Raw genomic sequence first — 14,259 nt, 5'->3', positions numbered from 1 at the left:
ACTTAATTTGCGTAGTTTGGGGAAGCAAGATTTGTTGAGTTATTGTGTTGCTTTCCTTTGAGTTGTTTACTCCTGTGACATCTATAGCTGGATTCATTTCAGTTTCATAGGTTTTGTCAGTTAAATTGGTGATAATGCTACAAGAGCTAGTTGGTGATCACAGGAATAATACACAGTTTTACCCTTAGGATCCGGGTGCATTGATGTGTTTTTTGGTTTTAGAGATTGCTTGGGGACAAACAATTTCATGGAGGGTGAACTCTAATGCCCCTTTAATATTTATGGTGATCATTGAGAGGGACCCTTTATATTTTTGGAAAGTGCATTTGGAAATGTGGGGAAGTAATAGGTGTGACTTGTGTTTTAGACAACATATTTAAAAGATAAGTATTTTGGGAGATCATTATTATTTTAGTGGCTAAATTATTATTAAAACATTAAATGGCTTATTATAAAGTTATAACTTGACTTTATAGTTGTTACTCAATTTTCACACATGTTCAAATGGAGTAAAGCATATATGTTTATCACTTTTGAGTTATACTTAGAATTGCAAAAAAGAAGCATTTTTCATTCATATTGAAATAATATATAATGTCTTTGTATTATTCACCATGATGGTACAATTGATATATACCAGCGTGAACAAAGATGCTGAAAGTAAATATCTCTCAAACAAAATGACTGCAAGAGTAGTCCCTTTTACCGATATACATTCCTACTCTATTAAAAATTGCATAACATGAAAGAAGATAATAGAATAGAGGAAAGGTCATGGGCACCAGTCATTGCTTGTAATGAATGGTAACATTGCATCCATTTGATTCCGCCCATTCGCTGCCTTGCATTGCATCTTCTCCAAGCTTTCGAACCCTGCATTCAAAAGGAAGATATGTTAGATCCAATGGATCTAAGCAATGCTAGTGTCTCACTTCATCTCCTTTTCATACTCTTGTCATGCTACACATCTTATTATAAAACAAGAATATCTACCAGCAAAAGGAAAACAATCATGACATATGCTTGTTTCCTGTGTAGCATAATCATAATAAACTGAATTATTTGTGTGTGGCTGATTCATAATAGAAAAACAAAAGCATTAAAGGGACAAGTCACTTTGATTTGAAACCTTTTGCTTTCAATTACTAAAGAAATCAGAATAAATGCAACAAGTGTGATTGGGACACACATCTTTTGAACATGGGACTTAGGGTGAAAAAAGTATGCAACTTGAAGCAAGAGAATGAAACATCAAAGGGATGAACTAAAATAGTTTTGAAACCTTCTATTTCATATATATAATAGAAAAGATTGAAAGCTACAGGAAGAATAACGAATAAACTAGTGAATGCTATAGCAAATATGTATTATTCGGAAGTGCAGCAGCAAAGAACAAAAGGAGAAAGGTTTTATTTTTATTTTTTATGTCAACATAAACCAAAGAAGTGGTTTTCAGTTGTAGCCATTAGATCTAAAAGAAGTATATAAATGCTTCATGCCCATCAAAAAAGAAGTATCAAAATATCAAGATGGAAGTGTATCCAGATTACAAAATGGTGGACCACATTATGGCTTTGTGAGAGTAGGCATTTCCAAGATCAAAGTAGGAAGTTTATACTATTGGAGAGCATTGTAGTTCAAACATTACTATTTAGAACCTAAAGCATTAGATACTATAGTTCATGAGAAAAGAAGCTATTATCAGATTGCTGTAGTTGGAAGGGGCATGCAAATTGTTGATTTTTCAAATAACACTGATATTCAAGATACACATGAAGATGCCAAGAATGTGAGCTATAATTGATAAATGTTTTCCTAAGGTACATCTGAAGAAAATCCATTTTACATGATTAGTTTTGAACCAGTATCGGCATTACAAGAACTTCCAGAGAGAGACAATAAAGCTACTTCAGACATCACAGTAGGAGACAACAATCGCGATTTTGCTTAAACAAATCAAGGCTGAAAGTGCAAGAAAACTTCCAAAACCTTCTAGAATGGTAGCCGCAACGGTAGAGCAAACAATCAGAAGTAACAAGTCCAAGCAAATACCGTATAAATAATGATAATGACATTCGAATGCACATAGAAAACAAGCAATGTAAAAGGCATATCAACCTTATGTAACTTAGAAGACCAGTAACAAAATCGTGACTTGCCCAGTCTAGAATGGTGGTTGAGTAAGAAGACAATGCCATTTGCCTTTTGAGTTCATTAGAAATGCCCTAGGATAACCATGATTCACGACATCAAACAACCTAAAATGGCTCACATACAACAGGTAGGAGCCATGAAATCATTAGACTCAGCAAAGCCGTAGCCAACCATGGCATTACAAACACAATAGAGAAGAAAAACGACAAGCACAGATCAGAAAAAAGTGCAATATCACTTCAAATGTCCAACTACAACAGTCACGGCAAGAGGGGCAAATAAATACACCTTAAGTCATAGTGTTAAGACCCAGCAAGCCGTAGCTAATGGTGGCTGAATATCAACGATTTCCCAGCAGAAGAAGCCATGACATGGAGATGAAGAAGCCACGACATGTAAATGAAGTTCATGCTAAGAAGAGTAGACATAATGGCATTACAAGCACAACAAAGAAGGAATCACGACATCAAGGTGTCCAAGAATGGTAGAGAAAAATTCAGATTTTATCCATTTTCGGCTAGGGATTTAACTCTATGTTTTCCCGTATTCTTCCAAATGAGCATTCAAATGCCAAAACAGACTTTTGTTTTACCTTTTAATCATTCCTTTACTATGTTTTATAAAATTTCAGGCCCGCACTTGTTTATCAAAGGAAAGGAATATATTATTTTTATTGCATTCTTGTTTAAAATGTAAATATTATTGTTTTGTAGTTGATGAATTATAAATCACTAGTTACAAATGATATTATTTTTTAAATGCAATAAATAATGGTAAAGGCAAAGTTATTTTTAGACAAAGTATTAAAAAGAGGGAGTTGCATTGTTAAATGCCTAAATTCGAGGGTAAGGTTTTAGTTGCTATTTCTAGACTCACAGATCAAACTCATGATTTTGGAGTCAATTATGGAGTGGTTTTTGGCATTTATAGAGAGTCTTCTTGGACTTTTTTAGATGTGTAGTGGGTCAAGGCACAATTTGGAGTGCATTTGACATGTTTTTAGAGCTTTTAGGCTTTTTTTGTAAATGGTTTTCTCTAGATTTCGACCCTCACTTCCTGATTTTGTGGGAAGGTGGTGTTGTTTTGTTATTGTTATATACCCCTCTTTGTTATAGAGAAGAGGTTCAAATTTTGAGAGGAGAGAGATGTGCATGTGATATTCGTCCTTGGCATCTTTTCCTCAAGTTTTTTGAGCTATTATGCAGAGATATTGTTATTTGGGCCTTTGATCATGATACAATTTTCGTTGGATTCAACTTTTGGAGTAAAAGATCTGGTTGTATGCATTGTGGTGATTGATATTATCTAGTTGTGTTTTATTTATAAACCTTTTGGGCAATGTCTTTGTTTGCATCTTCCATGTTTGATATTTATTATTCATAGGTTTTGAGTTGTGTTTCTTTGGTGATATATTGGATTGTGATTTATTTGCTTTCATATATTCATCTTTTAGCCTTCTGTCATATCCCCATTTTGGAGGCAATTTGATTTAATTAATTTAATTAATTAGGTTGTCCAAAATAATGAATATTTTATGAGGATGACTAATTAATTATTTTAATTAAATAAATAAGTGGTATTAAGTTAATTATTTATAAAGTTATCAAATAAATAAATATTAAAAGGTAACTTTATATTTAATTAATTTAATAAAGTGACTTGAATTATAAAATATTTTATAAAGTCATTTAATAGATAAAATAAAATAATGTTCTAGAAGCTTCTAGAGAAAGTGGAGGAAAAAGAATAAATAGGCACCCCGGGCTTCATTCTAATCATCTAGATTTGTTGTTGTTGATGTTGATGTTTGTTGATGTGCATTGTGGAGCTTAGGGTTTCTGCAATAGTCACAACTGGCCATTGAGAACGAAAACTATCAATTGGTACGCAATTTTGAGGGTGTGAAATATCACTTGAATTATTGCAGCTGGGAGGAAGATACTTCAGTCTTCTATTTGTGCTATATTGAGAAAAAATATTTGTGGCCATTGAGAGCGAAAACTCTCAATTGGTACGCGATTTTGAGGGTGTGAAATATCACTTGAATTATTGCAGCTGGGAGGAAGATACTTCAGTCTTCTATTTGTGCTACATTGAGAAAAAATATTTGAGTACAAAAAAGTAGGCCGAAAAAGCAGTTCGAAAAAGCAGGCCGAAAAAGCAGGCCGAAAAAGCAGTTCGAAAAAGCAGGCCGAAAAAGCAATTCGAAAAAGGCAGGCCGAAAAAGCAGTCCGAAAAAGCAGAACCGAAAAAGCAAGTCCGGAAAAGCAATCCAAAAAAAAAGCAATCCGAAAAAGCAAATTCGAAAAAGCAAAGGAAATTATTACAGCCATCTACAATCAGGGGCAGCAGCTAGAGAGGCACAACTTGGGCACTTGAGGAGGTTATTTTCTATTCAGTGGTATTGCAATACATCTATTCTCTAAGGCGACTTCATATGCCAGGTCTGATATGTATTTTCATAGTTGCCTTTCACTATAGAGTGCTGTTGTAATTGTCCTTTCGTATCAGACCTATCATTCATTAATAGATATATCATTCATTTTTACATTCCTCACAATGGTATCAGCAATCCATGGCTTTAGTTGTATTTAATCATGCATGTGATTAGCGTACTGCTGTAGGGGAGTATTGAAGTTAGATATTTAGTGTTGCATTAGTTTTCATTGGCAGCTGTAGGTGCATATTACTTTACCAGCAATCATCATATTTTGATATCTTTGTAAATGCCAAGAGTCTTGGCTAACTTAGTATGAATATTATATTGGATTCTCATTCTCAATCAAGGAGATACAATTGCTGGTCATTAATAGTTGTCTTTGAGCATTAATATATCATTTCTTATCAGCCAGTTAGCTTGCGTACCAACTGTTTGTTAAAATACCAGTTGGTTGTAGGTGAACATTTTCATGATTAGAACTCATATATGCATTCACTATTGCCAAAATTAGTTGCATATTTATGTTAGGTCATTGTTTAGACAATTTGAAGTCTTTTGTAAGCATTCTCTTTGAGGCAAATCCAAACAAGAATCACTGTAGCAATCTGAAAAGTTATATCAGTCAGATGACCATTGCTTGCAAAGTGTTTGACGAAATGTCAAACAACTGAAGTATAAAGATTTTTGGTGTTTGAAGAAGTTATAACCTATTGGGGTTATTACACCTTCTCTTAAATTGTTTATGTGGATTAACAGTTAATTCAAGGTGTGTTTTCTTTGATTACTAGTTGAAAGCATTCATTGTGTTACAAGTATAATAGTAATCTGCGTTATTATTTCTGGTGTATCACCTTAGTTTTCATAATTTAGGTTTTTTTTTTCATTTTTTACCTCTTTACCCTTTTCCATACAAATTTCATGTCTTCATTAGCATAGGTGAGATATCAGATATATCAAATAGGAACTGACATAGAATCCAAAGGTTCAATTAGGTCATAGGTTACCCACAACCTCTGGTTGATCCAATGTTTCTCCAAAATTGCTGAGGGTTTCAGGACTTGAAGCAATTAGGGTGCACATTTTGGAGATAACAATAATTTCACATAAGTATTGGAGTAAATGAATTATTAAAGGGAAAAGTATATCTATTTATCCCACATTGGCTGGAAGAGTGTATGAGTTCTCCCACAGAAGTTATAAAAGACTCACATGAGTTCTTTGCATTATGTTATTTATGCTTGGTGAAATTAGTGTTGTGCATTTGTTATTTTGTGATGAATATTAGAGCCAAGGGTTTCAGCTTTTTGAAGGTTGGAATCCTTCAAAGTATTTGCACTTTGAATTGGTTGATCTTTGCCAGTGAATTGCGCTAATCTCATCTAGAGGTTAAGATTGTTTAAAAATTGGTGACCAATTTGTGAAGATGATTAGTAGTTTCATATCAGATATAATTGCAAGGACAAAGGACTGTATATTATACCGATTACAACCTTGTAGAGGTTTGCATTTGGGGTTTAGAGAGCTACCATTCATATATAGAGCAGTGGCAATCATTTTAGAGGCTGCATCTGATTATTTGATGCAGCATTTGACATCTATGAGGCACGTTTCTGCTGTTAGATGGCTTCTTTCAGAAATCATGATACTTAAGAGACAATCTATGATTATTACTAGAGAGTTGCGGTACAATCTGGAATGTTTATACATGCTTGCAATCAGTCCCAGATGATATTTTGCAATTAATTAGTTTTTGAAAGCATTGTGCATCATTGTAATTCAATTGCAAATAGAGAATTTGTTCATAGATATAAGGTGCACAATAACTGTTTGACGAAATGCCTTTACTGTAGTTATCCATTTCAGTTAATGTTAAAGCATTTAGTTTGCGTGCCAACTATTTGCTGAAATTTCCATTGGCTGTGGGTGCACATTTTATGTGTAGAAATCATATGTATGCATTCAAAAAGTAAAAATGGATTGCATTGTAACTTAGTTTTTTGTCTAGACTTCTTGGTAATCTTTTCCAAGCATTTTGTCTTCATTTGAGACCATTTCAAGTAAGCAAATACCATCTGAAAATAAAACACAGGGAGATAGAGCTTGCATGTTAAGTGTTTGAGGACATGTCAAACATCTGAAAAGTAAAGCAATTGGTGTTTTTCAAAGTTAGAATAAGCAGGGGTTCTTACATTCCAATTCCTTGGCAAGCTAGACTTAACAAGAGGCCTTTACCAAACTTTCTCTATAGACCGTAGTGCTACAAGAATCAAGGCAAAAGAGGTGGTTCCCATTTGCAATAGGGAGGTGGTGTGAAAACATCATAACACCTAGCACCTACCCAAAGAAATGTTCTTGAATATTTCAAGGATACTTGTTTGGAACTAAGTGTTTTGTCCTGCATGTTAGAGTGGTTGTTGAAATCTGATTGAAAAGATCATTGAAAAAGAGAGTGATTGTTGAAGAAGACTATGTGTTTCAATCATTGTTTTGTCACTGATGTCAAACTTACTATTTGCTAGTAAGACAATTGCTTATAAGATTTAAGTACTATCACTTAGTTGATTTATGAGGAGGATTTGATCAACACGAAGTAACAAAAGCACCTAGAGGAAAGGTTGAGTTATGATTATGAAATGAAGTACAAGAATCAGTTAAGACAGTGATGACATGATGAATTGATGATCTACTTAAGGTTACAAAATGGTTGGCTACACTTAGAAAGTTTAGAAGAATAAGTTAAGCAAAGTTTGTTTACCAAGCTTGACTGAGTGGATAGTAGGTGCTGAGCAAAGTTAGTGCAAGCTAAGCAAAAAGTCAGTTGGAACTGAGTAAAAGAAAATTCTAGTGGATGCCAAGCAAGACAGTTGATGCCGAGTAAAGTTTAGTTGATGCTGAGCACCAGTAAATTTTAGTTGACGCTGAGAGATTTTATAGTTGATGCCAAGCAACGCAGTATGTGCCGAGCATCAAAAGTTTGATAATGCCAAGCTGCTGCATTATGATAAAAATCGAAGATTCACCGAATCTAAGCTGACAAGTTTGTTTTCTTGAAACCTGTGAATTAGGACGAAGATAAGATTGATGAATTGGTGGCACAGAATTTGATGTAAACTGTTTTTAGGTGAATTCAAATGGATTCTAGGAGAAGTTTTTAGAAAAGACAAGATATGGGGTATATACATTGTATCCTACCTAATCCATCCAAAACCCTAATCTGGACAATGGATAATGAGTGGAAAAATATTCTAATTTCCTATTTATAGGAATGTTTGGTCATGAAGCAAAAAAAAGGTTGGTGTCGTTTTGCTTCATCAAGTGACGCAAGAGAAGAGTCTACAATAGCATGTTAAGCAAGAAGGTTTAAGGAGATAAATGCTTGAAGGGTGAACAAGCTGTCAAAGCTACAAAGTATGAAAGCTAAGCAAAATTGAGGACTGTACAAAGATCTGTAATCTGCAAGTGAAGTTGTAAGTTGTATCAGATCAAAGCTCTACTGTTACTCTCTAACAATTGTATCACTCTAGGGTAAATCCTTTGGATTAAGGTTGACCTAACAGTCATTGGAAAATCCTTTAACAGGGTGGCATTCCAAGTGAATGGCCTAAACCCCTCTAACAAGGCTCACTTTTAACAGAGTGATTGAAATCCCTTAACTGGGTCACATTTAACAGTGTGTATGGTAACCTTTAAAAGGGTTGGCCTTTCACAGGGCATCACTTCAGAAGAGTGAAAAAGGAGTAGCATGTTACTGGTGGTTTTTTCCAAATTAGGTTTCCACATAAATCATTGTCAAGTGTGTTGATGAATGTGTTGTGTTTTCATACTTTACATTTCTGCAAATTGATTTAACAATGACATACAAGTTTTAGTAAATACACAATGGATACATGCATGGGTATAAATGTTTTATGGGTTCACTGAATTGTGAAAAAGTTTTATTTATACATCTGGATCTTGAATAACTGATTCAGCCCCCCCTCTCAGTTATTCTAAAGCAATTCCAACAGTGGTCACAAAACTCACATTAGCACAATGATTTTTTCCACGAAAATCATGATTTCTTGTAGTTTGTTTTGGGTCTTAGTGCTCACCTACAAATATTTTTAATGATATTTTAAACAAATTTATAGCTGTTTTTTGAACAGTGGAGGGTTTGATGGTTTTCTCCTCAAAATTGTGGCTTCAATTTCAAAAGCTGTACTCGGTGTTTCTGGCTACAAGGAGGCACAGTTTTGTTTCGCAATATCAGGTTGGAAGGAGCGTGGTTATCTTAGTCTTATCGAAAAGTTCTACAAATTCAGGGAGGGTCTTAGTAGTATTTTAGACTCATGTTGCAAAAGCATTCTAAATAATAGGGGCAACCTTCTATACATTTGTGACCAAAGGACTTGGAGATTATGTCTCCTATAGGTAGTTAGAACGATGACCATTAAGGTAGGTTATTAAAATATTGTAATGTTTCTATAATGGCCATCTTAGTTGGTTTAGAAAGTTTCCTTCTCTACGTTCTTTTAATGAGTGTTTTGTTTAGAAACATTGTCTTGTAATCTCTTATAAATAGAGCCTTTTGGCTCTATTGCATATATTGATTTATTATAGCAATTTAGCTTTGATCCTGCTCAACAGTTAAGTCTTTATTGCCTTGATGAGTAATTTCATTACTTTGTTATTGAGATAACTGACAGGTTTCCCAAAGGATTAAGGATATTTTATGCTGTAGTCTAAGATGACTGTGTCTATCATTAAGTGCAGAAGTTGATGAGCAGGTTGGCGGTCTCAGAGGGTCAAAGTAAACAGATCTGGGTGTCTGTGGACAGAATGATGGCCTTACTAACATATTTTCCTCAGCTTTCTAACTGTAATAGCATTGTTTGATGAGAAGTCTTAAGAAAAAAAGAAGAATGCAAGCAAAAGAAAATAAATTAAAATGTTATCCTGTTTGTGGCAGTTTCACCTTGGATTGAGCAGAACCCTGTCCACACCCATGGCAGACTGGACTGCATACCTCAACTGAGTATGAACTGGACACTGGATCCATGGGCTAATCTGGGTCAATTGATAACTTAGTTAAAATTTGAATTCTTAGATTCGTATAGGTTGGAAACTGGATACATGGGCTAATCTGGGGAAATTTATAACTTCTAATTTTTGGATTCTTGGATTTGTATAGGTTGAAGATTCCATGAGCTTAAATTGAATTAGAAAATTAGATACCCAGCCAAATTTAGGCCCACTTGACAGTTTTGTCTAGGAAATGCTGAGAACAAAGTTTTTACTGGATGGTTTGAAGTTTGAGATAAACTAAAATTTCAGCTTACTATTGTAGATTTCATGCATAGGCATTGTGAATGAAATGGCAATGATTGACTTGAGTATCATACATTCGAGAAAGCTATATTCATTGACTTGGGTATCATACTTTCAAGAATGTGGTAGCTTTTTTTATTAAAAGAAAGATTGAATAAATTACACTGTTACATTGTAGGGTTGACAACAAGGACTGGAGGGCTGATTTTCGGAGGCTTTCTGCTGGTGCAGCATTGGTTGGACTTACATTGTGGATGGACCATATGCAGGTAGTTTCAATCCTATAGTCTGTTCCTAGAAAAGTTGTGGAGTTGAAGATCAGTTTGTGATGTCGTGAGATTACATTTATTTATTAGACTCATTTAGGCACCAAGTCATTTGATAGCTGAAAAAATTTAATAAAACATTCAGATTGTTTTTAATACTGTTTTTTTCTTGTTTGCACTTTGGTTTGAAGAATCATTGAGTTTTGGGCTAACCCAGATAATTTTGTCTATAGGATGCATCTTTGCAGGGTGTACCAGAATGTTCAAAATCTGTGGTATTAGTAACTGGTAGTAGTATATACAGTAATGCTGTTTCTGTGAACAGAACTTTGAAGGCCTTTTTATGGGAGATGGGTTCACCTTTTTACCCTTCTAAGCTTCACACTGGTATCTTTGTTGCAAAAGGTCATGCTTTGTGTATGTGGCTTAAGGACTCACCATTTTGCTTGGATCTTGAACTTAAGAACTGCCAGTCTTTACCTGAATATAATTCTATGGACATCTATGAAGGTTCATTAATGAGGTCTGAGATGGTCTCTATATATAGACAAATAAATGAACAGTTGGGAAAAGTGACTCCTAAAAAATTTTCAAGGCTTGCTCTTATGACAGATGAGAAACGGGAAAAAGCAATATCGGCTGAATTAAAGGGCAGAAAAGAGGTGCTAGAGAAGAGGAAGGGTTCCATTAGATTAAAGAAGGGAAGGAATATCAATTTGAAACAAAAGAGACATAGAGTAATTCTTTCTTCAGATAAAATGAGTAGTATTAATGTGTGCTGAACATTGTCATCCAGAAACTCTATTGCACGAATGAGGGCCATGGCCTTTCCACTTACTGTTCTCATGTCCTAAGTGAATATGGTGCTGAGCAATGTAGTTCTGATGCATCTAGATTCTTGAGGTTCATTATTTGAATGTATTCTTATTCACACTTACCAGATGGTAAAATAAAACTTATAAAATCCAGTATTTACTGTACATTTACAACTTAGCCATAAGCCGTATAAGAGGAGTCATTCATCATTATGGAGCTTAAGTTGGGTTCTGAAACATTTGGTATATTACTTTTTACCTTCCGGAGTTGGGGAAAAAAATGGATATGAATACGGTAAAATTTGCAAAATAATTCACATATGTACCCTATTCTCTTACGAAAACAAGTTCTCTGAAGTATGAGATGAAGGTACAACATATATTTTTTATTAGCAAAATAAAGAGAACGTGCTTCCTTCTCGATCTTCTAGGCCCTTTATCTTCACTTGTTTGGGTGAATGGTGGCATCTGTACACATTTGGTAACATATTGTGAAGGAGATTATTGCTGGGCACCTTTCATATGTGCCGTTATATAATCAGGATTCCTCTACTCTGACAATCTAATATGGTGGTGTCATTTCGTATTCAAGGCACGACATAATCAGTTACTTGTGAAGAGTTAAGGATATAGAGATCGTGGAGATAGACAACAATGTCAGATTCTACAATGCCTATGGTTACAGAGATGAATTGCATTGTCTATACACTTTGATAGGTAAGACAAATCAGCTTGTTTTAAAGGACAAAAAATAATCACCATGATCCTCTGAGAGCCACGTCCTGGATTTCTGTGCCAATAATAATTTTGTAAAATACACTTAACAAAATAAAATAGTGTATTTTGAGTATAGACACAAATTGATTTTGTAACAAGATTTTGTTCATAGAAAAGACAAATGACAGTTACAACTATTCATTCATCAATCTCTGCTTCGTTTCACACTTCTTTAGCATCTTTGAGCAATTGGATATTTTGCCATGGTTTATATCTTTGCTTTTACTTGCTTAAGAAGAAAACAGTGAATAGGTGGAACCCCAAAACTAATAGGTCAGGTACAATCAAGTAGAAAATGCAGACTACATTTTAATATTTTATCTAGATGGTTGACAGTTCAAAATAATAACTAGTGTAAAAAGTAAAATGTTAAATTATCTAACCAAAATATTTTGTTATGTTGTTAATTCTGATTTTAACCATGTCTGGGAAGAATTTATTGCAATTCCAAACAATGAAAAAGGGAGGATTACGTGGGTTGGGCTCTATTAATAATCCGTCCCACCTGGGAGTTACAAGTAAACCCCTATCTTTAGCATTGTTTATTTCAACTCAAAGGCTTATTCTCTAGTAGCTCAAAGTAAAATTTGACGAGGTGTTAATGAAGGGTGCTCCCTTAATACCACAAACACATAACAAAAATAAAGAAATAACAACCATTTGCGAGAACAAAATATGGGCTTATTATTATCACTGCAAATGCGGAATTACAAAATTTTGAAATATAGTATGCAAACTCACATGGGTGCCTTCCTTACAATAGTTTGCAACACAGTGCTACAAGCTATCACCCAGAGCTATCTTAGACAATCTACAAACCTTCCTTATATAGGCAATTTTACACCAACTAAGAAGTTTTTAGACATCAAACCTTAACCCCTAAGGCCAACCAACCCTAAAATTACATATAGAGTCGGCTCAAATGAATTACAACATTTATTTTGGAAATTTCAGTTAGCCCAATTTCGGAAGACCATAACTTGCGAACCCTTGTTCTGATTTGCTACCCCATTCCAAAATCCTCAGCGTTTGATCTACAAGGCCTGACTCATGCAAGCTCCAATCGACCTCATTTTGGAGCCCATTCGACGCCTCTAAGGCCTTCAAAATTGAGCCTGAAGATTTTTCCTACCAAAATTACACAAAAAATTCGCAATAACTTCATGAATACCCATGTTATAGCACTCAGCCTCAATTGGAAAATTAACATATCCAAGATGAATCTCCACCTCTGAATCTCCACCTCTGAAATTAGGACATTCCGAGCTCGTATGACCGACTTACTAGATAGCAAACCTCTAGAAACAACAACTCTACAATGAGACAACCCTTATTCAATAAACATAAATAAATTTTTTTTTGGGTGATGCAAGATTGCTCCTACACCTAGGATGTTCCTACATCAAGTGGCCAGCTCTATACTACCTATGAAGTACTTATAAAGTGCTTGTAAATGGCAAATTACTTAGTCTCCTAGTGTTCCCTACTAGGAAGCTGCAAATTCCCAATGGTTAACGTGAATCACTATGTTTTTAAAATCAGATTAAATTTAGAAACAATTAATGACTCATAATACATTTGACTGGTTACATGCTTAAGCCCCAATTCCTTCTCTCCTAAACATCAACCTTAAGAAGGATGTGGATTTACTTGTCATGCCTAGAAACCAATCTACAAGTAGGCTCCCTCAGGGTTTCTAGAATACATTCTCATACCCATCTCAGGATTTCTCCCTCAAGGCTTCAGAAATACATGTCCTTACCCCATCTTGGAACTTGCCTACCTTGTGTGTGATTACTCTGTGTCTCTCCATACAACACCAACCTATCCTCTTTGTAAGAACCCCAAATAGGCTCTACGCTGATCACTGTTGGTTTCCCTGGGTGTAATAATTGTTCTTGGTTTGTTTTTGAATGTTTTAAGCTGTTTTTGGGTTTTTGAGTTGATGAAAAGAAAATACAAATATTGAAAACTAATCTACCTCAAATTATAACTCAAATCTGATTATAATGCTAATCAAATTCATTTATTCTGATTGCTCCTAATGTTTGTACAATACTTATTGCTGGAAGCATACATTAAAAACATCATCATTAATAGTTGAAAAAAACCTGATTTTTGTCTCCAATACGCAACCACGCTGCTGGTTGCTTCCTCCTTGGGCAGCGCTTATCAAAAACCGCAATATTAAATCTCTGATTTTTAATTCACTGTAGCGCTGTACTGTTCACAGCACTGTAGCTGCTGTTATAACCCCTTCCAACCTATAACAGATTCATCCAATTCTTTCCTACTAAACACAATATTGACTCCAGAATGAAGTCAACTCACAGGCAAAATTTATTTCACACCCTCAAATTGCATCAACTCTGAAGATACTACGTCCTCCACAGTTTGAATTCTTCTCAAATTTGTAGAAACCCTTGTTGCCACAACTTTAAGAAATTTCACAAGGCAAAGTTTTTAAGCACTTCTCATAACCTGCTCTTGAAGGAAGACA

General features: G+C 34.7%; 1 protein-coding gene across 1 annotated transcript in view; it reads left to right on the top strand.

Annotated features, from left to right (window-relative positions):
• The window catches only part of EMB1270 (Pentatricopeptide repeat (PPR) superfamily protein), a 68,900-nt gene extending 56,992 nt beyond the window's left edge, over positions 1 to 11,908 (top strand). The window contains exons 3-4 of the mRNA XM_089828537.1: positions 10,080 to 10,170; positions 10,401 to 11,908. Coding sequence (XP_089684663.1) covers positions 10,080 to 10,170; positions 10,401 to 10,949 — 640 coding nt within the window. The 3' untranslated portion in view covers positions 10,950 to 11,908. The remainder of the gene's footprint in view (positions 1 to 10,079; positions 10,171 to 10,400) is intronic.
• Positions 11,909 to 14,259: the final 2,351 nt, after the last annotated feature.

The sequence above is a fragment of the Cupressus sempervirens genome, chromosome 5, assembly GCF_028749045.1.
Source record: "Cupressus sempervirens isolate cs-2001-9-10 chromosome 5, ASM2874904v1, whole genome shotgun sequence".
NCBI classification, from domain to species: Eukaryota; Viridiplantae; Streptophyta; class Pinopsida; order Cupressales; family Cupressaceae; genus Cupressus; species Cupressus sempervirens.
Note: the sequence above shows the minus strand (reverse complement) of the source record. Positions and strands in the feature narration are given on the sequence as shown.